Source organism: Pinus tabuliformis, chromosome 5_2, assembly GCF_031772625.1.
Source record: "Pinus tabuliformis cultivar Carrire ecotype Pingquan chromosome 5_2, CPIR1, whole genome shotgun sequence".
Classification (NCBI taxonomy): Eukaryota; Viridiplantae; Streptophyta; class Pinopsida; order Pinales; family Pinaceae; genus Pinus; species Pinus tabuliformis.
This window is the reverse complement of record NC_142306.1, coordinates 704653404-704678484: the sequence shown is the minus strand read 5'-3', so window position 1 is coordinate 704678484 and position 25081 is coordinate 704653404. Positions and strand designations below refer to the sequence as shown.

Genomic DNA, 25081 nt, shown 5'->3' with positions numbered 1-25081 from the left:
TGAGTTAATGCATTGAACTCAGTTTCATCTGCTGGTTCTTCAAAGCCATCTTCAACTATTTCCCATAAATCTTGAGAGGCAAGTAGGGCTGTCATAGTTATTGACCAATAATCATAGTTCTTCCCATTAAACTGTGGGAGCTGGGTGTTAAACAAACCCATACCAGTGCTTGTGCTGGCCATTCCTTGACTGTGTATTTAAAAAAAACTGTTGATACAGCAACACAAAAAAAACTTTTGAAATACCTGAATCCTTTGATGTCTGAGTCTTCTGTCTGCCTGAGAAGTTTTGCTGCAGCAACAACCTTCTCCCTTCAGCTTCCTGAACACCTTCAAGAGCCTAAGCCAGCTCTGATACCACTGTTGGGTATTTTTCTTTTAAATGGGGAAAATACCAAAAACCAATATTTAAACACACAGAGGCAATGCTCTGTTTTTACTTTACTCCAGGATCTTTTGTGCACAGGAAGACTCAAAAAATTTCACAGAGAAAACAGAGTAATTCACCACCATTAAAACTTTCTATTCATTAAAAATTGATACAAAGATTTACCACTGTAAAATCCCTTTTATATTCACTGCTGTGAAAAATAACTTACTGCTGTAACAAACGTTTACATGAGCTTACTGCTGTAAAACAAAATTCACACAGGCTTACAAAATTTCACGCTCCACCATTTCCTTTATGCAAAACCACACATGGTTTTTGCTATTCCTCTGTTTTACAGTTCCTTACAAAACATTACCAAATACATTTGTGCACTGCTGTGCATTCACCCTCTGGTTCTTCACATTTTTCACACTGCTGTGTATGAAATACAACACATGGTTTTCGCTTCACCACTCTAATTTTACTCTACTGTGAACTCACGCTAAAACCTCCCGTGTGCCATACATAAAAAAACACAAGTCAACACAGTAATAAATTACATCACCTATCCCATACAGAATTTATGTAATAAGTACATTCGCCCATACCTTCTCATAAAAAAAACTTACCAACTCTATGTAAAACTTTAATATTCTACCTACCACTATGACATTTCATCAAGACGTATGGTCAATCAAAACTTAGATTTACTCCACGCAACATTTAATATTTGCCGTCGGGTGAATTTCAAACATTATGCGATTTGGTTTTGGGAAGCCATCGGGTCCACTCCATCGCATCGCAACTTTACTCATGTCAAAGACTTCAACTCTATGACATTGCCGATAGCGATGTGCCGATGCGATATCGGCGATCGCTCATCGCAAACACAAGAGCTTCCTCATAACTCCTTCACTTTGACTTTGCCGATGCGATATCGATGTTCGCTTATCGCAAAACACAAAGGCTCCTTTATAATGCCTTCACTTCATTTTGCCGATATGCCGACTTGCCGATATGCGATATCGGCCATTTCATTTCGACTTTGCCGATACGCCCGGATTATTGTCCTTAGGCTGCCGCATGCCTCAGCTGTCGCACAGTTGAAATTATACTTTCAACATTCCATGACTTCTGGACGCAATAGCCTTCCTTGCTCCTGCCTTCTGGACGCAATAGCCTTCCTTGCTCCTGCCTCCATTACCATTACCATTACAACCTGTCTCCATTACCAGCAGGTATCTTAGCATGCCCATCTCAAAACAAAAACAAAAAGCTCACACGCGGAGGCAGAGGACTGTCAAAAATACACGTGGAGGCAGAGGAATGTCAAGAAGTAACATGTAGCATCGATGGCATCAGCGCCCGGGCTAAACAAAACTACTTTGGATAAACAAAACAAAACTTTGGATATAAATAAGTTGCAACATTCCTCGACCTTGGATAAATATAACTTGTCATACTATTTCTACATTGGGATATGCGAAGCCGGCAATAAGAGGTCGATTTCTTTCCAGTTAAAAACTTTGGTTAAAATTTAGAAGGATAACGATTGCAACTCTAAAACTTTGGTTAAACTGTGAGAAAGCTTAAAAAAAAGAGAAGTCAACGATGAATTAATGAAAGTCAACGATCTACCGATCGCTATAGTCGAGGCAGGGACTAATAAGGGGAAATATGAAAAAATATAAATTTTCTCTTATCTACCCTCGAGATATTTTTGTCAGAAAAAACATACTATATTTTCTCTCATATTTCCAATGATTCTATCTCACCCACTCTATTTTTGTCAAGGAAAACATATCTCACCCACATAAAAGTGGAGAAATATGAAAAAATTTAAATTTTCTCTTATCTACCCTTTAGATATTTTTATAAAAACATATTATATTTTCTCTCATATTTCTAATGATTCTATCTCTCACTCTATTTTTGTCAGAAAACATATCTCACTCACTCAATTTTTGTTACCCACATAAAAGTAGAATAAAAAAATATAAATTTCCTCTTAGCTATCCTCATTATATAAAAATATAAATTTCCTCTTAACTATCCTCATTATATTTTTGTTAAAAAACATATTATATTTTCTCTCATATTTCCAGTGATTCATGCCTCGTATTTCCAGCGATTCATGCCGCGGATTCATGTGGCTAGGTACAGGGAAATACAAGAGAAATAGTCTTGGTAGACCAGGACATTACAATAGATTATGTGAATAACAAATATGATAATATTTTTTTATGTCAATAACAAATATAATAATATTTTATTGACAAGCGGAAGTAATGAAGAAGAGAAATGATGTATCAAAGAGCTTCTCTGTATACTGTAGTAAGTAGCGTCCTCAAGTCCGGCTGAGATGGCGTTGATTCGGATGGAGTACCATGCTCTGCATTGTCATGCTCCTTTTGTTCACATTTGCTCCTTTTCGTTTGTCTCTGATTTTAATTTTTTGAATGGAGTTGTTTTTAGTGTGATTTTTTGCATTTTCTTGTCCCTGAATTTTGTGGAAAAATTTGAGGTGAAATTTTGATTTGTGTTATTTAAATTATTTTTTTGACTATATATATGGATTCAGCACCCTAGAAAATTCCTAGGCACTTGAATTGCACAAGATTACCCATCAAGCTTGTGATTTCAATAAATTCCTACTGGATTTTAGAGAAATTAGCCCTGAAAAACCTACGGTAAAAGCTTCCAAAAAATCACACTAAAGACAACTCCTTTTTCAATGACTACTAGTATAGATCAAGCTTAAATACATATCTAACATGTGCCTAGTGGGATCTAATTTTTTCACATGTAATTGTTTTTAGGAGTCAAGATAATTTAAATGTTTTATATAGTTATTTTTTTTAGATTTAAAAAAAAAATCGCTGACATGAGCAAATGTTTTGTATAGTTATTTAATTTTTTATTTTTTTTAGATTTTTTAATTTTATTTTTATTTTTCAACTTTGATGACGTAGGACAGCCTTACACATCACACTAGGCTGTAACATGAGCCTAGTGGGATCTAATCTTTTCACATGTAATTTTTTTTAAGAGCCAACATAATTTAAATGTTTTATATAGTTATTTTTTTTTAATTTAAAAAAAAAAAAATTGCTTGACATGAGCAAATGTTTTGTATAGTTACTTAATTTTTTATTTTTTTTAGATTTTTTAATTTTATTTTTATTTTTCAACTTTGATGACGTACGGACACCGTTACACATCACACTAGGCTGTAGAATAAACCTCTCGACTCAATGCCCCCATTTCCCTTATTCTGAAAGTGATTGTAGTGACTAGTATTTTTGGTGGCGGCAGTGTTGCTGTTTTTATCAACTTGATAATATTGTTTTAGAGAAATGGTCAAATAATTATAATAAATTAAAATTTAATTTTAAGAATATAAACAAGTTAAATTAAAAGGAAGAATTAAAATGGAAGGAATAAAAATGAAATATTATTAATTAGATGAGATGAATTAATAATAAAATATTAATTAATTAGTAAGAATGAGATTAAAAATATTTGATTTTGGTCTGAGAATTGTGACCAAATTTTTTTTATTTATTTGATTTTGGTTAAAATAATATCAATATAAAATTGATAAATTAATTTATGACTAGAAGTTTTTAATATAAAAAAGAAAAAGAAAAAAGAAGAAGCTGAATTAATGAAAATAGAATTAGATAGAATTTAAAATGGAATTAAAAAGTGGGGTAAAGGGATATAAAACTTTTATTTAGGAATTAATTAAATAGAAAGGAAAAGTAAGGGATGGGGAAATAGAAAAAAGAAAAGGAAGAGCACGGAAGAATAGGTAAGTGTAAAGAACATAAAAAGGGAAGAGTGTTGAAGAAGGGTTAGAAGGTTAATTGGTTTTAGAGAATAAGAGATGAATAGTGGGCTTCTAAGCTTGGTTTGGTTTAATTGGTACTCATTTTCTCTATTAAAGTTGTAGGTTGTTTTTCAATTTCTAGGACTTCTCTAATGACATGGTTGGAATGAAAGGAACCAAAGCCTAGATTTTAATTATATCAAAACAAATTAAATACAATTTGTTTTATTTTTTCAAATATTAGTACAATTTAAAATTGTATTTATTAACACTATAAAATAATAAAACTTTGTTGTAAAAATAAACCACATTATGATGTGATTAATCAAAAAGACATTTATCTACAATATAAATCACAAAAGTCTAAAATCTAAAAATATTATTATCATTAAAATAAAGTGGGCCTAATGGTTAAGAGCATGTGTTTCCTCCTAAGAGGTCAGAGGTTCAAAACCAGAGGGGGTAGAGTATGTATGCCTTCGTAGACTTAGCAGTCAAATCATTGTGCGGAGGTGGGTCCCTTGTCCCATAAACAAGGGGGTCTCATACACCAATTTGGTGTCTGGCTTGACTGTGACCTTAAAAATCGATATTATTATTATTATTAAAATAATTTGAGTGACTCCGTTTTCCTCCCTTCATTCAGATACTTCCTCGATGCCACCTCTTACCTTCCAGGCAAAGTTAACAAGACATTTATAACGCAGTTTTTACAGATCACCTGGACAAACCCTCAAGGCGGGTTATGTCCGAAGATGGCCTATTCGGCTTTGAGTGGCTACCGAGAGCCTCTCTTTCTGGTTACGATGCTCAGAATTGTGTTGTTCCTTTCGAGGATGGATTATGGTACGATGCTCAACATTGTCTTGTTCCTTTCGTTCACATCTGGCACGGTTCCGGCTCGTCTCCCTGAATCACTGGCAAAGGCTCCATTACCAAATTTGATAGCCGACCATATTGTAGTGATTGCACAGGTGGCGGCAGTGCCGCTGATTTTAGGGACGTGCTGCTGGTACTGGGACTGTTGCAAACCTCGGCCCAAAGAACCTGCATCGTGGGTCACATATCGTGTGAGAGATCTGATTGTGGCCACTAACAATTTCTCAGATTCAAATCTACTTGGCGAGGGCGGCTTTGCACGTGTGTACCGTGCCAATTTGGGAGGAAGAAGAATCGGCGCCGTCAAAAAACTCCTGAAAGTTGATTCCACGCTCTTCGACCAAGAGTTATCTATGCTTCTAAGGCTGCCACGTCATCCAAATCTCGTGAATCTACTCGGAATAGGCTCAGACCCAGGTATGTATTATTCCGTATCTCTGACAGACATGATACTCTCTGAGATTGCTTCAAGATTGGAAGTAATGTTCGCCAAAGTTTATTATTTTGAGAGTCAAACTAAAAGCTTATAAATGCCTGCTGGTGGTAGTTTAGGATGCCCTAGTTTAACTACATTGTGTTTTTCTTTTGCGATTAAAATCATGAATATTTTGATAAATTTTAGAAATGGATTTTTGTAGAGGTAGATTAAAGTTGTTAAATTCAAGATTTTGAGTATTTCAGAAGTTTTTGATGGTGCTGAATTTATTACCATTTTCAAAAACACGATTTAAACACTGTTTCTACAAGATTTGTTGAATTTTTTTTGTAAATTCCTAAAAAAATAACCGTTCAAGCGATTCCTTCACCTCAATAGACTTGTCCATTTAGAATTTTGAAACTCTTCTAAACCCTCATTTAAAAATATTTGTTTTGGAAGAATCACATTTAAATGATTGCAAATAACAGAAAAGATAGGAAAGAGTTCTCATTTTCTTATTGTTATTTAAATCGAAAAGTTCATTTATCTCATTTTTTATTTATTTTACCTTTCGAATTAATTTGTTATTTTTAATATTAATTTGTTATTTATATATTTTATTATGTAATTAAGTGATTATTATTATTTTTATCACAACAAAATTCTATCTAACGAAATAAAATTTGTGAACAAAATTTCTTCCTTTATCATTTTTTAATTATTTAATATAATTTTATTATTATTTAAATTAAAAGGAAAAATCATCAATTTTTTTATTTAATTTTTCTTTTTATTTTTCTTCTTTGTTAATTATTTAATTTTATTATTCAATTTTATTAAATATAAAAAAGTTGTTCAAAATTTTTTTAAGTGTTTTCAACCCATAGAAAAATATCATCTTTTTTTGGACTAATAATTCTTGACAAAATCTCATCTCTATTCCTATCCCGGTGTCTATATTCTTGATAAGCATCATTTGGGCCCTAGGCAAAGACCAATCTTGTCAAGCATCACTTGGGCCCTTAAGCAAAGGCCAATCTTGATAGGCATCACTTGGGCCCTTATTCATCATTCTCTTCTCCTTTATCATGTGCACATTGATTTCCTACCTCAGAGAATTCAGTCTCGTATCATTCACCCTCCTAACATCATAATTACTCAGATACAATCTAGTCCCAGACACATTCCACAGATGGACCATGACATTTCTTCAATTTGGTTTTGTGAATGAGAAAGATATGATGGTGATGATGTTTTACTAAGAGATGAATCAATTGTCATAATTATAGGATGAAGAAAGGTCAAGCCAAAGCTGATGGGTGGAAGGATGGGTGCATACCCATAGGATGGTTTGAAGAACAATGATATTGATGATGATAAAAGATTCTGGTAATCTTACTAGAATTCCCAACATTTCGGGTGAACACTTCAGCCATCTTTAGGGACATAAAGCTTTATGTCCCAAAATATGGGTGAAGTGTTCACCCGAAATGTTGAGCATTCCAGTAAGAATAACACACAACATACCAAAAGCTTTTATCATCATCAATTTCGTGACGGTGGAAATCTTCATGTAGCAATGATATTGCTAAGAAGAGTTCGGATTGGGACTCTATATAAGTTGGTAAGAAACACTGATAGTGATGGGTGCAACAATTCCATTGTCCTTGAGAGTGGAGCAAAAGAAGGAAAAAGTCTTATAATATCCGGAGAAAAAAATATGTTGTGGCATCAAAGACAGGGACATATTAGAGAGAAGGGCCTTCAAATACTACATGGTAATAGTACCATCTAAGGTATGTCTAGTTTATCCTTGGATTTTGATTTATGTGAACATTGCTTATATGGGAAGCATAATTGGGTAAGATTCTCCATTAGTGCTACAAGATTAGGGGGAATATTACAATTTGTGCACAATGAATTGTTTGAACCTGTGTCAGTTCCATCACTGGGTAAATTTGTGTACTATGCGTAATTCATGGATGATTTCTCGAGGAACACATAGACTATTTCATTAAGAACAAATCTAAAGCCTTTGACAAATTCAAAGAATTTAAGGCTTTTGTGGAAAATCAAATAGAAAAAAGAATTAAGGTGTTGAGGACAAATAATGGTGAAGAATTTTGTGGGAATAAATTCACAAAATTCTATAAGAAGTGTGGTATAGCAAGGCAAAAGACTCCTCCATCCACACCTTAACAAAATGGCGTTGCAAAAAGGATGAATATGATGTTGATGGAGAAAAAAACCATTCTCGGTGGTGTTGGGTTAAGACAAGAATTTTGGGCAGAGGCAGTGGATACTACATGTTACTTGGTAAATAGATCACCCTCACCAGGGGGCGGCGACCAACCTAGTTACTGATCGAATGAAAAAATTACGTAGTACCCTTTTTTTTGGGTTGCAAAAAATCACTCGATCTGAAAGATGGTGATTCAAAATACACCTTTTTTTTTGGAGCATATTTTTGGCACTTTAAATTTTTTTATGTATAAGTACGAACAATTTTTTTAAATGTTATTGATTTTCACGTTGGTTTTGAAAAGTGTTGATGCAACATCAACACATTTTTTAGAGGGCTTATTTTTTACACTTTAAATTTTTTTATGTATCAAGTGTGAACATTTTTTTTTTTTAGTAATTTTCATCTTGATTTTGAAAAGTGTTGATGAGCATCAACCTTTTTTGTTTAGAGGGTTTATTTTTTACACTTTAAATTTTCTAATGAATTAACTGTGGATAATTTTTTTTAAATGTTGGTGATTTTCATGTTGGTAATAAAATATAAAAATGAAAATGAAAAAACATAACAAGAATAATCAAATACAAAAATGAAAAAAATATGTTGTGGCATTAAAAACAAGGACATATTAGAGAGAAGGGCCTTCAAATACTACATGGTAATGGTACCATCTAAGGTATGTCTAATTTCTCCTTAGATTTTGATTTATGTGAACATTGCTTATATGGGAAGCATAATTGTGTAAGATTCTCCACTAGTGCTACAAGATTAGGGGGAATATTACAATTTGTGCCCAATGAATTGTTTGAATCTCTGTCAGTTCCATCACTGGGTAAATTTGTGTACTATGCATAATTCTTGGATGATTTCTCGAGGAATACATAGGCTATTTCATTAAGAACAAATTTAAAGTCTTTGACAAATTCAAAGAGTTTAAGGCTCTTATGGAAAATCAAATAGAAAAAAGAATTAAGGTGTTGAGAACAAATAACGGTGAAGAATTTTGTGGGAATAAATTCACAAAATTCTATAAGAAGTGTGGTATAGCAATGCAAAAGACTCCTCCATCCACACCTTAACAGAATGGTGTTGCAGAAAGGATGAATATGATATTGATGGAGGAAAAAACCATTCTCGGTGGTGTTGGGTTAAGATAAGAATTTTGGACAGAGGCAGTGGATACTACATGTTACTTGGTAAATAGATCACCCTCACCAGGGGGCGGCAACCAACATAGTTACTGATCAAATGAGAAAATTACGTAGTACCCTTTTTTTGGGGGTAGCAAAAAATCACTCGATTTTGAAAAATGGTGATTCAGAATACACCTTTTTTTTAAGCATATTTTTGGCACTTTAAATATTTTTATGTATAAGTATGAACAATATTTTTAAATGTTATTGATTTTCACGCCGATTTTGAAAAGTGTTGATGCAGCATCAACACATTTTTTTAGAAGGCTTATTTTTTACACTTTAAATTTTGTTATGTATCAAGTGTGAACATTTTTTTTTGTTAGTGATTTTCATCTTGATTTTGAAAAGTGTTGATGAGCATCAATGTTTTTTGTTTAGAGGGCTTATTTTTTACACTTTAAATTTTCTAATGAATTAATTGTGGATAATTTTTTTTAAATGTTGGTGATTTTCAAGTTGGTAATAAAACATAAAAATAAAAATGAAAAAACATGACAAAAAAATCAAACACAAAAGAATATTAAAAAATAATAATAATAATTATTAACTTGTAAAAATAAAAATTAAAAAAAAAAGGCAAAAAAAATAATAATAATAAATAAATAAATAAAAATGAAAATTTTTCAAAAATATATATATAATTTAAAGAAAAACAAATCAAACCAAAAGAAAAAATCTAAAACCATTTTTAAATTAAAAAAAAAAAACAAATAAAAAAAAAAAATCTCATTAGAAAAAAATAAATAAATTTAAAATAATTACCAAAAAAAATTGAGAAGAAAAAAATTAAAAATAAAAAATCAATTAAAATAAAATATAAAAAAATGTTTAAATTAAATAATTTTAAATAAACAAAATAAAAAATGAAAAACAAAAATTTAACAATTATTTTTTAAAATTTAAATTATAAAAAAATGTTAAAAAAAAAAAATCAAACAGGTAAAATTAAAAAAATAATAATAAAAATTAAAATTAAAAGATATTTAAATTAAAAAAGAAAAAAAGAAAAAAAAACTTTGCCCCCCTCTCCTCCCTCCGTCCTCCCCAACTCATTGCCTCGCCCATCCCCTCTGCACCCCCTGCCCACCTCCCTTGCTCCCCATCCGTTATAGGCTCACCCTAGCCCCCCTCCCCTCTCCACTCCACGCCACCCCTCCCTCGCTCCCCACACCACCAAAGCATCAGACATTTTCTTTTGAATTCAACAATAACCCTAAGTAGGTTAGGGTTTCGCACATAATCATTAACATACCCTTCAATTTGGGTTTTCACAAACTAACCTTTCTAGGGTTCCACAAGAGTAATCAAAGGTACGAGGATGGTAAATTTATCTAATGATGAATCACCCAAACAAGAATCTTTAAGATTCAAGAAAGCTAGACACAAAGATGTTAGTAATAGTTTATGAAGAATGAATATCATGAAAAGAGCAAAAACTTGTAGTTCAAAACATACCTCTTGTTTCTTAACAAACCTTGTAATTCCAATGCTTTGTCTTGTGAGGCGTTCTTCCTTGAGTATTTAGCAAGTTTTTCTTATTAACAAGGAAAATAAGAGTAGAAATGTGATTATTCTTTAATGCAAACAAAATTGGATAAGTAAGGAAGACTAAGAATGAAAAAATAGTAATAAGATACTTATCTTTGGAGGTTGGTGAGGGCTCCCTCCATGCTTGAGGGATACCTATAACCTTAAGAACAAATAAAATTGTTTTTCCAAAATATGTTAAACCCACAAACACTAAAAATAAAAAATGAAATAACTAAAGCTTAGATCAAAGGACTTAGTAGTGTAAGTCCTTTATATCCAGTTCTTCGGGCGTAATCTTCTTTGGAGATCCTTCTTCAGCAAAATCGGCTTTGCTTCTTTTCTTGTTCTTCATATTGTCATGACAATCACTTCTATAGTGATCCATTTTATGGCATTGGTAGCATTCTATCTTGGACATATTAACCTTCCTTCTTTGCCCTCTTGACTTCTTGGAGTGTCCTTTCTTGTGAGAAGCAGAATATGCATTTGAAACCTTTTCTTATCCATTGTTGGATACTAATGAGATTTTCATCTCTTCTTGGTTGCAAACATTCCACAATTTCTCAAACGTATGAGCTTATTTCCAACTATTGAGACCTGAAGCAAAAGAACTCCAAGTAGGTGGTAATCCCAATAGTGCAGTGATTACTAACTCCTTTTCCGGTACAATTTCATCTATGGCTTAAAATTCATCTCTAATTCTAGATATCCTCACAAATAAGGAAGCCACAGTGTCATCCTTTGCCATTTTTGTATTCGTTAACTCATTCTTCAAACTTGCTACTTGACTGAGGTTCTTGATAGTGAATAATTTTGACAATGTTTCATACATTTCTTGAGCATGGTCTATATTGGAAATGTATGGGACAAGATTGCCCTTTATGCTTTCTATCATCAATGTCATGGCCAATATCTTTGACTCTCTATACTTCACCTTGTCTACATCACTGGATTATTCACTAGGTTTCTTTACCTTTCCTTTGGCCAAATCCAAGACCTTGTTCTTTTCAAGAATGAGCTCAATTCTCTTCTTCCAAGATCTGTAGTTTGATTCTCCTTCCAATTTTTTCTCACTCTTTATTGTGTTAGACATTGTCCTTGAAGATAGTGAGCTTATTTTATTATTAGATCTCCTTACATGATCCCTTGATAAATCCCTTAGATTCCTTCCAGTAGGTACTCAAAAATGCATTTTTCCTCCTTTCACCTTAGCTCTAATACCATGTTAGAAAATCTGAAAGGCAGAAAGATTATCTTATATAGATAATTACTTGTGATTCTTTTATCTTTATGTTTTCCTTTTATCTTTTAGTTCATCAAGAAATTACCAAAAGAATAACACAAGGACAACAGATGTAGGTGGACAGCCAGGGCAAAACCCCTATCTAGGGGAAAACCCAGTCAACAATTCTTCCTTCAATAGTTTCTTCAGATAATCCAAGACTCTTGAACTAGACAAAGACTTACTCCACACCAAGTTAGCCCTCAATTCTACTTGCAGATGATAACTCGTTAATAACAACTTCGACCTAGCATCATCAACATGTAGTAGCAGCTTCAACCCAGTAGCAGTAGCAGCAACAACTTTGACTAGACTAGGAAAACTTCGATCTCCCTTGATACACCTCAAAAGTGAGTGAGCGTTGTAAAAAAGTTTCGATCTTGCGGTCTTCGATCTTCCTCCAAAACCTCTCACTCCTTTCTAGCTCTCCTTCTAGCCCTTTTCCAACTTTGCACTTTCTCAACTTCCAACTTCAGATATTGAACTATGTGTGAGAGAATGAGATTCTCCAAATGAATTCAAATTGCCTTCTATATATAGCCTTCCAGTGAGGTCGAATTACCTATTTTGCAGAGGTCGACTTGATCTTCTTGAGGCTAACTTGGTGTGGAGTAGACTAAATTCATTTTTGAATAAAAAATAATTATTTTTATATGATTCGAAAGCCCAAAAAGGGTCTCTTTTATTGTACATTGACTCTAATAACTCAGAATAAATCCTAGAAGTCCTCAGTGGGGACTTTGACCTAAAACATGTTGTCCCAAGCATGAAACCCATGCTTTAATAAGTCATAACAATAATAATGAAATTATTTTATTCATTCTTTTGATAAGTACATTTCATTGTGAATCCAATGTATTTATGAAGATCGAACCTAGTTACAAATTTCAACAGACACATTGCTGAAAATGGTGCATAATATAATGGGGGACCCATGGTGGGAAACCCTATGTTGGACCCCCTCTCCACCCCAAATTAACTTTCGACAAACCAAGGGGGTCTGAGATCAAAATAAAACATTGATCTGAGCACCTTTCTATCGCACCATCCATAGGGTTCGACCTTTTATCGAGGGCCTCTATAACAATGGGTAGACCCACCCAACACAAACTTTCTTGTCAAATTTCGACACCTCTCAATTAAGAAATATATAACTCCAACAACATCGATGGGAGACGAGTGTTCCCATTACTAAACAGATTAGACCAATGAAAACTTTCCATCAATTGTTGCCACTGCTCTGCTCGGCCTAATAGAGCACATTAACTCAAACCTTATTTATTAAACAAAATTCCCAAAGGTCGAGATCCTGGTAGGGTCCACCTCAGTTCATCTCACACCAGTGTAGTGCTCTGATGCATTCCTGCCCATCACATATGGAAACTAACAAGTAACGAAAAACGGGTGGTGGGTGGTCTCCCAATGGGAAGGGTTCCCGCACTAGAACCTTAGCCAAACTAACCCTTTCATCTTGGATATTTCCCCTTTAAATTCTCAATGATCTAATATATAGAAGTAGGTGATGGCCCAACCACATGGTTCCATGAACTGGAACTTGGATGGATTGGCCTGACTCGCCACTAGTGTGCCCATATCACATTCACAACATGTTAGAACTCACGGTTGTGGGCAGTGGGAGACAAGGTTTCGTTTCAGAACCACGGTCGGATCAACCCAACTCCTGTCACTTCACCCAATACAAATTTAACCATATCTCTAGTGGCAAGTGATGTTCCATGTCGTTTCTCTAAAAATATGGTGGCCTGAAGGTTGAGAGCTCGATGGACCCACCCCGACACTTTTCGATGTTGGGTTCCATCAACTTGCTTCTTCGCTTGCCTCATTCTAAGGTTCCAAAGGCCTGAAGGCTGAGAGCCCAACTCTAGGGTGTTATGGTTTGAGTTCGTAGTCTTAGGCTTCGAGTATCAATGAGTGGAAATGACGTGAGGGGAGATCCTACTCGCCATTTGCAGAGATACTTTGCCCAAGGGCTAGAACCATGGCCCTCATAGTGACTTGCCATAGCTGACCATGAATAGGGGTTTGAGTTAGTAATTTTTTAGAATTTAAGAGAGAGGGCATAGTTTTAAAATCCAAGTCAACAAATGTTGCAAGTTGTATGAGAAGGCTTTATAGGCAATACAACTTTGTTGACCCTTTGTAGGCCAGTATACAAGTGCAAAGTCATTCAATTGACCAATTAACTAATCATGAAAGATGTAAGGATGCATGTCTACTCAAGGGGGATTATGTTCCAACCATTAAATGATATATTATCTCTAAACATTCAACACCACATTTTTCATCCATAGCAACATGAGCGTATGTAAAACCTACATTTTACCACATTTTTATGATTTGAGTAATTTTTAGCACAACCCAGATGTTCATTTAGTTGTAAGACATGCAAGATATATGTAATTCATGTATAGGGAAACAAACTCCATAATCCAAGTATTCAAGGATGATAATATTGCGTGAGGGATTATAGATCCTCTAGTAAAACAACATAAGTCTGCAAAATGCATATCTTATTCCATTCCTTAAGCATACCAACCAAGTGAAAGAGGACATTAGACACTGTTAACATATCAACCAAAACACAATATTGGAAAGCACAATCCAGATTCATTAAATTTCATGGACATACAAGACATCATTCCAATCTTGAGTAAACAGTGGAGTTCAGTATTCAGGCATTCATAAACTAAGTATCTCAGCATTATCTAGACATTTATATAACTCTTGACATATGACATAATTTTTAATTTCCAAGCTCTACAACAGAATTAACAACACTAGATATTCATATGGCCATGGACATATCAAGAAGATGTCAACCACAGAAACAAAAATATTTAAGCATTCATTCATGAATCATATAGAAGCATATATTAGTTCGTTATCAGATTAAGCATAACTTATCATTCACAAATAAAGTATACATAAATATTTATACTTATTTGAATGAGTTAAATAAGCTAGAAACTGGAGGAGTGACTTCAACTCTCCATCCAATCATAGGTCAGTTACACTGCAATTTTTCTTGTAGTTGACCACCCTGGAGACCGAACCAAAAAGTTTGAGGTGATGATTGTTCAAGGGAATTTTACACCAGGGGTTTGGTCATTCACCGAGCTTCATATAAACCACATAGACTTAGACAAGGAGTTGCATGGTCTCAAACACAATCACAAGGATTGACACCCGGTGTTATAGAGCACAAACTCCAAGTCACAGAGCACCAACTCCAAGTTATAAGCTTGATAATCAAATCTAGTGTTTCCCAGTCAGTTATACCCTTCCAGGCCTATGCAACCCCCATTTTAGGAAGTCTAACTGTCCAAGGGATTTCCTGCACAAGGTTCCCCATTAACTACTCATCCTTTTGGGCCTAGGCAACCTCCATTCCCGATAGTCTACCTATCTAAGGGATTTCCCACATGGGTTAATAATTAGAGTCTTAGAGCCAAGTATCAGTCTGGCATGCTCTAATGTAATGTTCAAGGAGTCTTATGGCCAATTGATGGTCTAGCATGCCTAATTGCACTACTCACGGAGTCTTATAGTCAAGGTATTGGTTATGACTTGTCCCCATGAAAGAAACAAAGTGTCATAGGGCTGCCATGTTCCCCACAACATTATTCCTCTTTAGCTCCATGCTCCATCATTTCACTTGTGTCACAACATTTAATTTCCATGAGATGTACTAAAAAATTCAACCCTTTTTTTGTTTAATTTTTCAACTTTGCTTCATTCAGACGCCAAATCTCGTAAGTGTGAAACTTGTAGTCATGTTGTTGGAATCCTTTATAGGCGGTGTTATTATGTCATGGTGCCTTTTATCTCACATCCCATTTGAGCACTCTAGTTGCAATCTGATCGTTCAATCAACCATACCACTATTAGTATTCATACATATATTCATTTCATTTCAAAGATCCAAATCATCCCAAAGTGATCTCAGGATTATTGCACATATAACAATTCTATTAGTCCATCTGATTTCAATTAGATTGAAATAAAAATATCGCAACATCATATGTACATCACATTTATTCCAAACATTTGATAATGTAGTCAAACATTTATTCTACCAGACCAACGAGTCAGAAATGAGAAATGCAATCTTAAATTCATAAGTGATTTAGTTCTCCATTTCATTTAGCATGTGTTACAAAGTCATTGTAATATTTTCGCACTAAAGGCTACTTGCCTTAACCGTACTCTTTCTAGGCATCGATGCGAATCATTCATTAATTTGAAACAACATATATCAAATTCAGCTGAAAAGAATTCTTACCAAATTCCTTCCCTTTACCTTTTTATCTTCGCTTATTGCTTGCCTTACTTGGTTGTCATTACCAACACTTTTAGCTAAAGTCTTTTTGCAAGAGTCCAGTTGGCCTTTAGCATACCCGTTGTTGCAATATTCAGTGGTCCCCATAATGGTCTTAGCCTGACATTTTAGCCATAACTCTATGCATTCAGCTGTTTGTAGGTTTGAATGAAACTTTATAAATATATTTTCATTATGTATCCAATTCAAGCATGTCTACATCCAAGATCCCGAACTTGTACATATTCATTTGAAAATCATGTGTCATACATGCACATATTCCATGTTATTCATATACTGTTAATTTTAGAGTCAAATTTTAGTTGCTATTGTTTTCATTTATCCACACAAAAATTGTCATAAGCATAAGTATAAGCACATTGATAATGGTAGTTAATTAAAGGATGTCATTCTTGCATACTTGCCCAATGGATCCTACGTGTAGCATGGAATCCATCAAATAACTTCACTATATTACTCAAGAGACAAAACATAGCAAGTAGTATATCATTCACACAGTCATAATAGTTTTAAAAATCAAATCACTTATCTTCTTACTTTGATGGAACTCAACAAATGTCATTTCAAATGAAATGGCATCATTACATACTTTCTCATTTTCTCATTATTCACATATTCATATAATGTCAAACATATATCAGCCAAGCACTATTTTAGTTAAGGAAACTTTCTTCTTATGCTATTTTCACAGTTGTCACTTTGATATCTATTTTGTTCTTGTGGACCCATCCAAGCCCCATTGGTTGGTCTATTATCATCATTTGTCCCCTATTGTGATTTATCGTATCCACAAAATTTAATCAGGGTCTTGAACTTTTAGTTGGGTTTTACTCAACTTCTCTCCATCAACTCCTTTCCTTCCCTTTCCCACAACCAAAAAACCAAACCAAGAGAAAATGAAGAAGGAAAGAAAAATGAAAAGCAAAGAGAAACAACGAAAACACATGATAGAAAACACGAAGCAGCATGGCCATGCTCAAAGTCAACAAAACAAAAAAAAAACATGTAGCCAATGACACATGAAGAATTGAAAAACATTTCGATTCACAACATATCTAAACAAGAGCACTTAGCACATGAACAAGACTTTTATCAGTCTTCCCCAACAACTACAAGATCACAAAAATATTTATAAATAGTTCAAGAGGACTTTTCATTATTTTAGAAAGCTTGTGGGGATGCTCCCTCATCTCTCTTCCTCTTTGAGTTACTTCTTTCGGTATTGTTGGTTGCTAGTTCATGTGTTTGGAGTTTACATGAACTATTCTTTTGTTGTTGTTTGTTAGGGGACTCAAGAATTAGGTGTTCTTCTCTGCAACCTCTACATGTCAATGACATTTTCTTCTTCCCAACCCTAGGAGGTTCCTCTCTGATCTTGTTAGCATGACACCCTTCCATATCTCAAGAGGTTGGTCCATGTTGCAATAGCCCTTGCATGTCAAACAGGTGTTATAGAAGCGTTGTGTTTAGCTTTGCTTATTCTTCTTTCTTTCTAATGAGCCTTTCATTCTCTGCTTTGTAACTCTCCAATTCATCTCTCAACATCCTGGGGGTGTTAGGTCCATTAGGGGAACCTTCCTCTTCTTGCTTAGGATGGATTCGGTCCATCCTGTACTACACCATCTTGCTGTCCATTCCTCAATTTCATGTTGCAAGTTGTATCCTCTTATGTGCTATCACACACACATGGTTGTTAGTTATATTAAGCACGACGATATTAACTTGTTACCTTGTCATGCCAACACTAAGTATGTTGATTTGAAGCATGTTGATTTGCTATTGTTCACACATCTAAAATCCATGTCAGTCACATATTCCAAGTGTGTTCATAACCATATCAATAGTATGTTTGAAATAAACATTTTACCAAGGTTAGCAAACATGACATCTATAAATTTAAAGGTCAACATATATATAAGAATAAATTTTAATCATTTGCGTGCGAGCCTCTTCAGGTCCAATGTTGAACCTAGATTTTATTCTAACTTTCTCTTTCAAGGTCCATCTAGTCCAAGCATTGAACTGCAGTAGAATACTCAACAATTATCAACAATGATGCATATTTTATTAATAAATGATTGAATGGATGGTTTATAGAGTGAGAAGCCCTGGCTTAAATACAACCCTAAGTGCCTCTTAAGTGCCTCTTGGTGAATGGGCATATCTTTGATCATGCCTTTTGCCTTAATTAAACTAATAGTTACAAGAATAATTTATTTTTATATAACATTGCCTTCCTCCAAAAAATATGCTTTGTCCTCAAAGCATATGTAACAACGGATGTTGTTGACGAAATGCTTCAGTCTCCCAAAAAACTTCTTTTTCTAGTAAGTCCTTCCACTTGATCAAGTATTATTTGATTACTCGTGATCACAACTTCCTTTCCCTGTTGGATATGATACCTTTTGGCTCTAGAATAACCCACCCTTCATCATCCAAAGTCGGAAGTGTTGTCCGTGCTGATTGATGTTCACCAAGTGCCTTTTTAGGCAGGATACATAGAAGATTTTGTGAACACGACTTTTATCAGGAAGGTTTAAACTCTATGTGACTTGGCTAATATTTTTGTTGACATGATATAGTCCATAAAACCTTGGTGCCAATTTATTTTTTCCTTTTTGTTTTAAGGACAACTGCTTGTATGGTTGAAGTTTGACAAATACCCATTCTCCAACTTCAAATTCTCTCTCTATTTTGTTTTGGTCAGCTTGTTGTTGCATACAGTTTCTTGCATTATTTAGATTTTCTTTTAGAATTTGGATGACTTTTTGGGTTTCTTCTAACTGGTTTTTAACCGCTGGTAGTTTCGTCTGGATGATAGCAAAGTCCTTCCATTTTGGAGGTCCTTACTCATACAGAGCTTGAAATGGAGTAATTTTAGATGATGTGTGGTAAGTATAATTGCACCACCATTCAGAAAGGTGTAACCACTGAACCCACTTGTTTTGTTTGTTCGTGGCATAACAACGTAGGTAGGCTTCCAAACATTTATTGACAACCTCTGTTTGGCCATCTGTTTGAGGGTACTAAGCAGAACTCACGTTGAGATACATTCCTATATGATTGAAAAATTCCTTCCAAAAATTACCCTTAAATTTGGCATCTCTATAGCTCACAATGACCTTGGGAAATCCATGTAATAACATTTTTGCAAAATATCTCAACGATTTGTTTTGTTGAATATGAGTTCCTCATTGCAATAAAGTGAGCATACTTGATGAGTCTGCCGACTACTACAAGAATTTTATCCTTGTCGTCAGACACAGGTAAACCTTCAATAAAGTCCATTGATATTTCCTCCCATTTCTGATTCGGGATGAAGTATTCCGAGTGTCATAATATTCTCATTTTTATTTCTCTGGCATTTATTGCATTCGGCTACATATTTTTGAATATCCTTACTCATTCCTTTCTAAAAGAATGACTGGCGTGCGTTATAGTAGGTTTTAAAAAATCATACATGTGTGGCTAACAGTGAATCATGCTACTCTTTGAGAACCTTGGCTTTAAATTTGGAATCTACATTTAGTTAAATTCTTCCCTTGTACCATAGAATATCATTCTTCCATTCAAATTTTGAATTCTGAGGGTCTTTTTCATATTCACTTCAAATCTCATTAAGCCATTCAGGCACAACCACTGAAACTGCAAGTAATGATGGTTCTTCGTCTTTCCTTGACAACGCATCAGCTACTACATTATCTTTCCCTTTCTTATGTAATATATCCATGTCAAAGGTAGCGATTTTTTCTATCCGTTTTTGTTGTTCTGTAGATGGTGTTTTTTGTTGGAGGAGATGTTGAAGACTATTATGATCTGTTCGTATTAAGAACTTACTTCCCAAGAGGTATTGTCTCCATTTGGCTAATGCATGCATAATTGCAAGCATTTCCTTTTTGTATGTAGACTTGAGACATTCGTGCTTATTGAGCTTTCTGCTTTCAAACGCGATTGAGTGACCATCCTGCATTAGTACTGCTCCTATGTCAAAACCCGAAGCATCACATTCACTTACAAATGGTTTTGAGAAGTCTGGAGTTGCCAATACAGAGGAATTAGACATGACTTCTTTCAATTCTTAAAAACACTGTTCTGCTTCATCATTCCATCAAAATGAGTTCTTCTTTAGAAGGTTCGATAGGGGTGCGGTTATATGGGCATAGTTTTTAATAAATCTTCGATAATACCCTGTCAATCCTAAGAATCCTCTTAGCTTGGAGATATTAACTAGTTTGGGCCATTCCCTTGTATAGGATATACTTTTACTCCTTTGGATATTATATGTCTGAGATATTCTACTTCTTCCTCCCCAAAAGTGCATTTGGACTTCTTGGCATATAACTGATGCTCTTCCAACAGAGTAATAACTTTCTCCAAATGTTGTAGGTGCCCCTTCCAAGTTTCACTGTAAATTAAAATGTCATCAAAGAACACTAACTCAAACTTCCTTAGATATGGACGGAATAGCTCGTTCATAGTAGCTTGGAATGTTATTGGTGCATTGGTTAAATCGAAAGCCATTACTTTAAACTTGCAATAACCTTCATGTGTTCTGAACACAGTTTTTGCTACATCTTCCAATCTTATTCTGATTTGGTAATACCCTGACCTTAGGTCCAATTTTGAGAAGTATTTAATGTCATGTAGTTCATCCAACATTTCATTGATAAAAATAATTGGAACTTGTTTTTAATTGTTATTTTGTTTAGTCCTCGATAATTGACGCATAATCTGAACAATCCATCTTTCTTTCGAACTATACAACTAGAGAAGTATACAAACTTTTACTTTTTGAGATGATGCCACACTTTAAAAGATCTTGGACTAATCTCTCAATTTAAGATTTTTGATGGTGTGGATATTGATATGGTTTGATGTTGATGGGATTTGCTATTTCTTTGACTTTTATTGTATGTTCAATATCTCATTTAGGCGGCATTTTCATCGGAAGGTCTTGGAATGCTTTTTCGTGCTTTTGAATTAGCTCTTGGACTTTTGGTGCTTCTTCGTTGACTAGATTCAAAGTTAACATTTCTAATTGATGACACTATACTACATAGGCTGGCGCTCCCTTCCAAATCATTTTCATCATCTGGGATGATGATACAATTTGGTTCTCAGGTGGCTAGAACCCATATAATTTGTATTTCTGCCCATTCCATTTAAATTTTATAAATTGCTTTTGATGGTTGGCGCAGTAAGTACCGAGGATTTGTAGCCATTGGATACCTAAGACCACATCCACTCCTAATGGTATTGTGTAGAACGAATATTCTAAATTAAACTCTTGAATCTACAATTTGACTTTATGTCATTTCCCTACTTTTTCAATTCTCTTACCATCGGATACCATAACGTTCATGTTGGGCATGGGAGATGTGAAAATGTTGAGTCTCTTCACCATGGTTGAGTCCAAAAAATTGTGGGTGCTACCGGCATCGATGAGAACCATTACATTTTTCTTCTTGATATCTCCTTTTAATTTTAATGTCTGGCGATGTGATATACCTCTCATAGTCGATAATGATACTTTTGGAATGCTCTCGTCATCTAGATCTGGAGAGAATTATGGGGCATCTTCAATTTCTTCTACTTCTGATTCATTAGTTGCTTCACATTTATACAGGTTCTTGGTCTCTTTTCCTTTAGCACACCTATCTTTAGGGTCCCACTTTTCGCCACAATGTTTGCACTTGCCCTCTTTCATCCTTTGCATTTCAACGTTAGTTTTGTCTCCTTCACGAAGATGTGGTGGAACATATTTTGTATTCTCTGTGTTTGCAGACTGGGGAAATCTTCGCCTCGAATATACTCTTTCATCCTTTGACCACAACATCTTTTCAAATTTCTTTTTAGTAGCTTTTTCTTTTTGTCTTGCTACTTCTATCAAGGTAATGTCATGAAGCTCAAGTTCTGCTTGTAGATGGGGTTTAAGTCCCGTGGTGTATGATTGAATGAGACGATTTTCTGATAATCCAAGTACTCGTGTTGCTAAAGTCTCCCATTCTCGAGTGTATTCGTCCACATCTCCCTTTTGTTGTAATCTGGTGAGTGCTAAAAACAATTCTTCTTCCTTGACACCTTAGAACCTTTTAAAGAACACATGTTTGAATTTCCTCCAACTGATCACAAGTGTCATCTTTTTCCACCACATAAACCAATTGTATGCTTCGCCTTCCATTTGCATGGAAGCATGCCTGATCTTTCCGTCATCATTGTCAATACCGTAAATCTCAAAATATTGTTCTAATTTATTGAACCAAGCAACGCTGCATTTTTCGTTACTGTCAAACTTGGATAGCTCAAGTTTTCCTCTTCGTTGATATGTAGCTATCATCGGGGTGAGAAAAGGGTGTTGACTTGAAAACGCATATTGGTGTATGGATTCCAGAGTTGCCTATTTTGAACATTCGTTTTGCTATTTCCTTGATTAAGCGTGGAAGATGCCTTTGGAGACTCGGGATTCTCATGTGTGTCTGACGATTTTGACGAATCTAGAGAATTGAGATGTTGAGTAGCCTCATTATTATGGACTATTTGATCGGGCGTAATCTTCATATTGTCACAAATATAGGTCAACATCATCATCGCTCAATCCACCTTAACTGAAAGGTCTGCCTAATCCTTTTTAAATGCATTCTTGTTCTCCTCAAGTTGACTCTATTCTCTTTGTTGTATTCTGGAGCTCTTCGATTTTATCACCCTGTCCGGTCACCTTAGTCTCAAGGTCTACTAGTCTTTTATTGAAATCGGCCATCGACATTGATGAAGCCATTGAGCGGGTCTAAGGTGAAATATACATATCCAGCGTAACTTGATTCTAATAATATATATATAATTAAATTAAATTAATTAATTTAATTATATAATGAAATTATTTTTTATACTATATATATATATATATATATATATATATATATATATATATATGCCACAACCCCCGATTAAAATAAATAAGGGCGTTTGTTTAGTGTTTCAGAATGATAGCAGTACCTGCGGTTGGAGTGACAACAACTGATGGAAATACCTGAAAACAACAAAGGCACATAGAGGTAGAGGGTTCGACAACGGAGAAGAGAACAGGGAATAGGTGCAGTTCGACGACGGAGAAGAAGGTGGGGATGGCTGCAGGTTTGACGACGGAGAAGAGGGCGGGGGAAATTGGCGACTAGGTGCGCAATGGGGTCAAACAACAACCGAGTCCGAGGAGCAACTAGCTCTGATACCAAATGCAGTAGAATACTCAGCAATTATCAGCAATGATACATATTTTATTAATAAATGATTGAATGGATGGTTTACAAAGTGAGAGGCCCAAGCTTAAATATAGCCCTAAGTGCCTCTTGGTGAATGGACATGATCTTTGATCATGCCCTTTGCCTTAATTAAACTAATAGTTACAGGAATGATTTATTTTTATATAAGATGAACCTAGGTTTGAGCTCCAATTTCCTCTGTTTTTTAGCCCATCCAGGTCCAATGTTGAACCATGCTTTGATATCACTTTGTAACACTCCTCCCACCTCCTTGACCATCCTGATTTGTGCGAGGTGTTACCTATGACTTGACCTCCATAGTTTGTCATGCAGATGGAGTTACAAAAATTTTAATATTTCCAATGTCGTTAAAACTCAAAACCACCACTAACTTTGTGTTCTGCTCATCAAGAAATGTTCGGCGATATAAATTTTATCTCAATTCAACTATCGTATTAAGAGTTATTCCCTTTTGAAGTCTAACCAATTATATAACGCCACATCAACACAAGGCTACCATGTGGCTCCATCCTGGGATTGTGTTGCACCACGTGAGTGGACCCAATCAAACCCGACAAATTTTAGTGTTGATGGTATTTGGTTTTGAAAGCCCCTCCCCCCCAGTAGACCAAGGGGGCCCTAGGGTGAATAGCGATAGTTGATCAGTCCCACACCCTAGATACATTGTCGAAAATGGTGCATAATATAATGGGGGGCTGATGGCGGGAAACTCCATGTTGACCCCCCCCCCCCCCCGCCACCCCATTAACTTTTGGCAAACCAGGGGGGTTTTGGGATCAACATAAATTGTTGATATGAGCGCCTTACGATTGTGTTGTTCAGAGGTGATGATGTTTTAACAAGGGCCTCCTCAGAAATGGATGGACCCAACTTACCGAAACTTTCTCATCAACAATCGCCACTACTCGATTGAGAAACATATCACTCCAACAGTGTCAATGGGCGACGAGTGGTCCTGTCACTAAATGAATCCAACCGACGAGAACTATCTTGATAACTTCCAGCACCGCTCTACTAGGCCCACCCGAACAAATTAACCCAAACCTCATTTCTTAACCAAATTGCTCGAAGGCTAAAAACATAGTAGGGCCCACCGCAGTCCATGTCACGCTAGAACAGTGTTCCAACACATTCCTACCCACCGCATATGGATGCTAACAAGTAACGTAAAATGAGCAGTGGGCAGGGTTCTCGCACTAGACCCTTAGCCAGACTAGCAATTTCATCTTCAACATTGCCCCTTTAAGTTCTCAACAATCAAATCTATGGTGGTAGATTATGGCCCAACCACATGGTTTTGTGAACTGGAACCTTGGTTTGATCAAAGTCACCCTCCATTAACGTGCATGTATCACATTCACAACATGCCAAAACTCATAATGATTGGCGGTGGGTAGCGATAGTGTTCTATTTTGAAACCACAGGTGAATTGACCTAACTCTTGTCACTTCACCCAATACAAAGTTAACCATAGCAATGACAGTGAGTGGTGTTCCACACCACTTCTCTACAAACCTAGTGGCATAAAGTTTGGGAGCCTGGTGGGCCCACCCCATTAATTTTCAGCGTTAGGACCCATCAACCCCCTTCACTTGCCTCATTCTAATGTTTTTAAGGTCGAGAGCATGACTCTGGGGTGATATGGTTTGAGGCCATGCTCTTAGACTTCAAATATTAATGAATGGAAATGACGTGA

General features: G+C 35.3%; 1 protein-coding gene across 1 annotated transcript in view; it reads left to right on the top strand.

Moving 5' to 3' along the window:
* Positions 1-4832: 4832 nt before the first annotated feature.
* LOC149161098 (putative serine/threonine-protein kinase PBL7) overlaps positions 4833-25081 on the top strand; it is a 59086-nt gene continuing 38837 nt past the window's right edge. Inside the window, exon 1 of the mRNA XM_089435484.1 lies at positions 4833-5497. Coding sequence (XP_089291610.1) covers positions 4957-5497 — 541 coding nt within the window. The 5' untranslated portion in view covers positions 4833-4956. The remainder of the gene's footprint in view (positions 5498-25081) is intronic.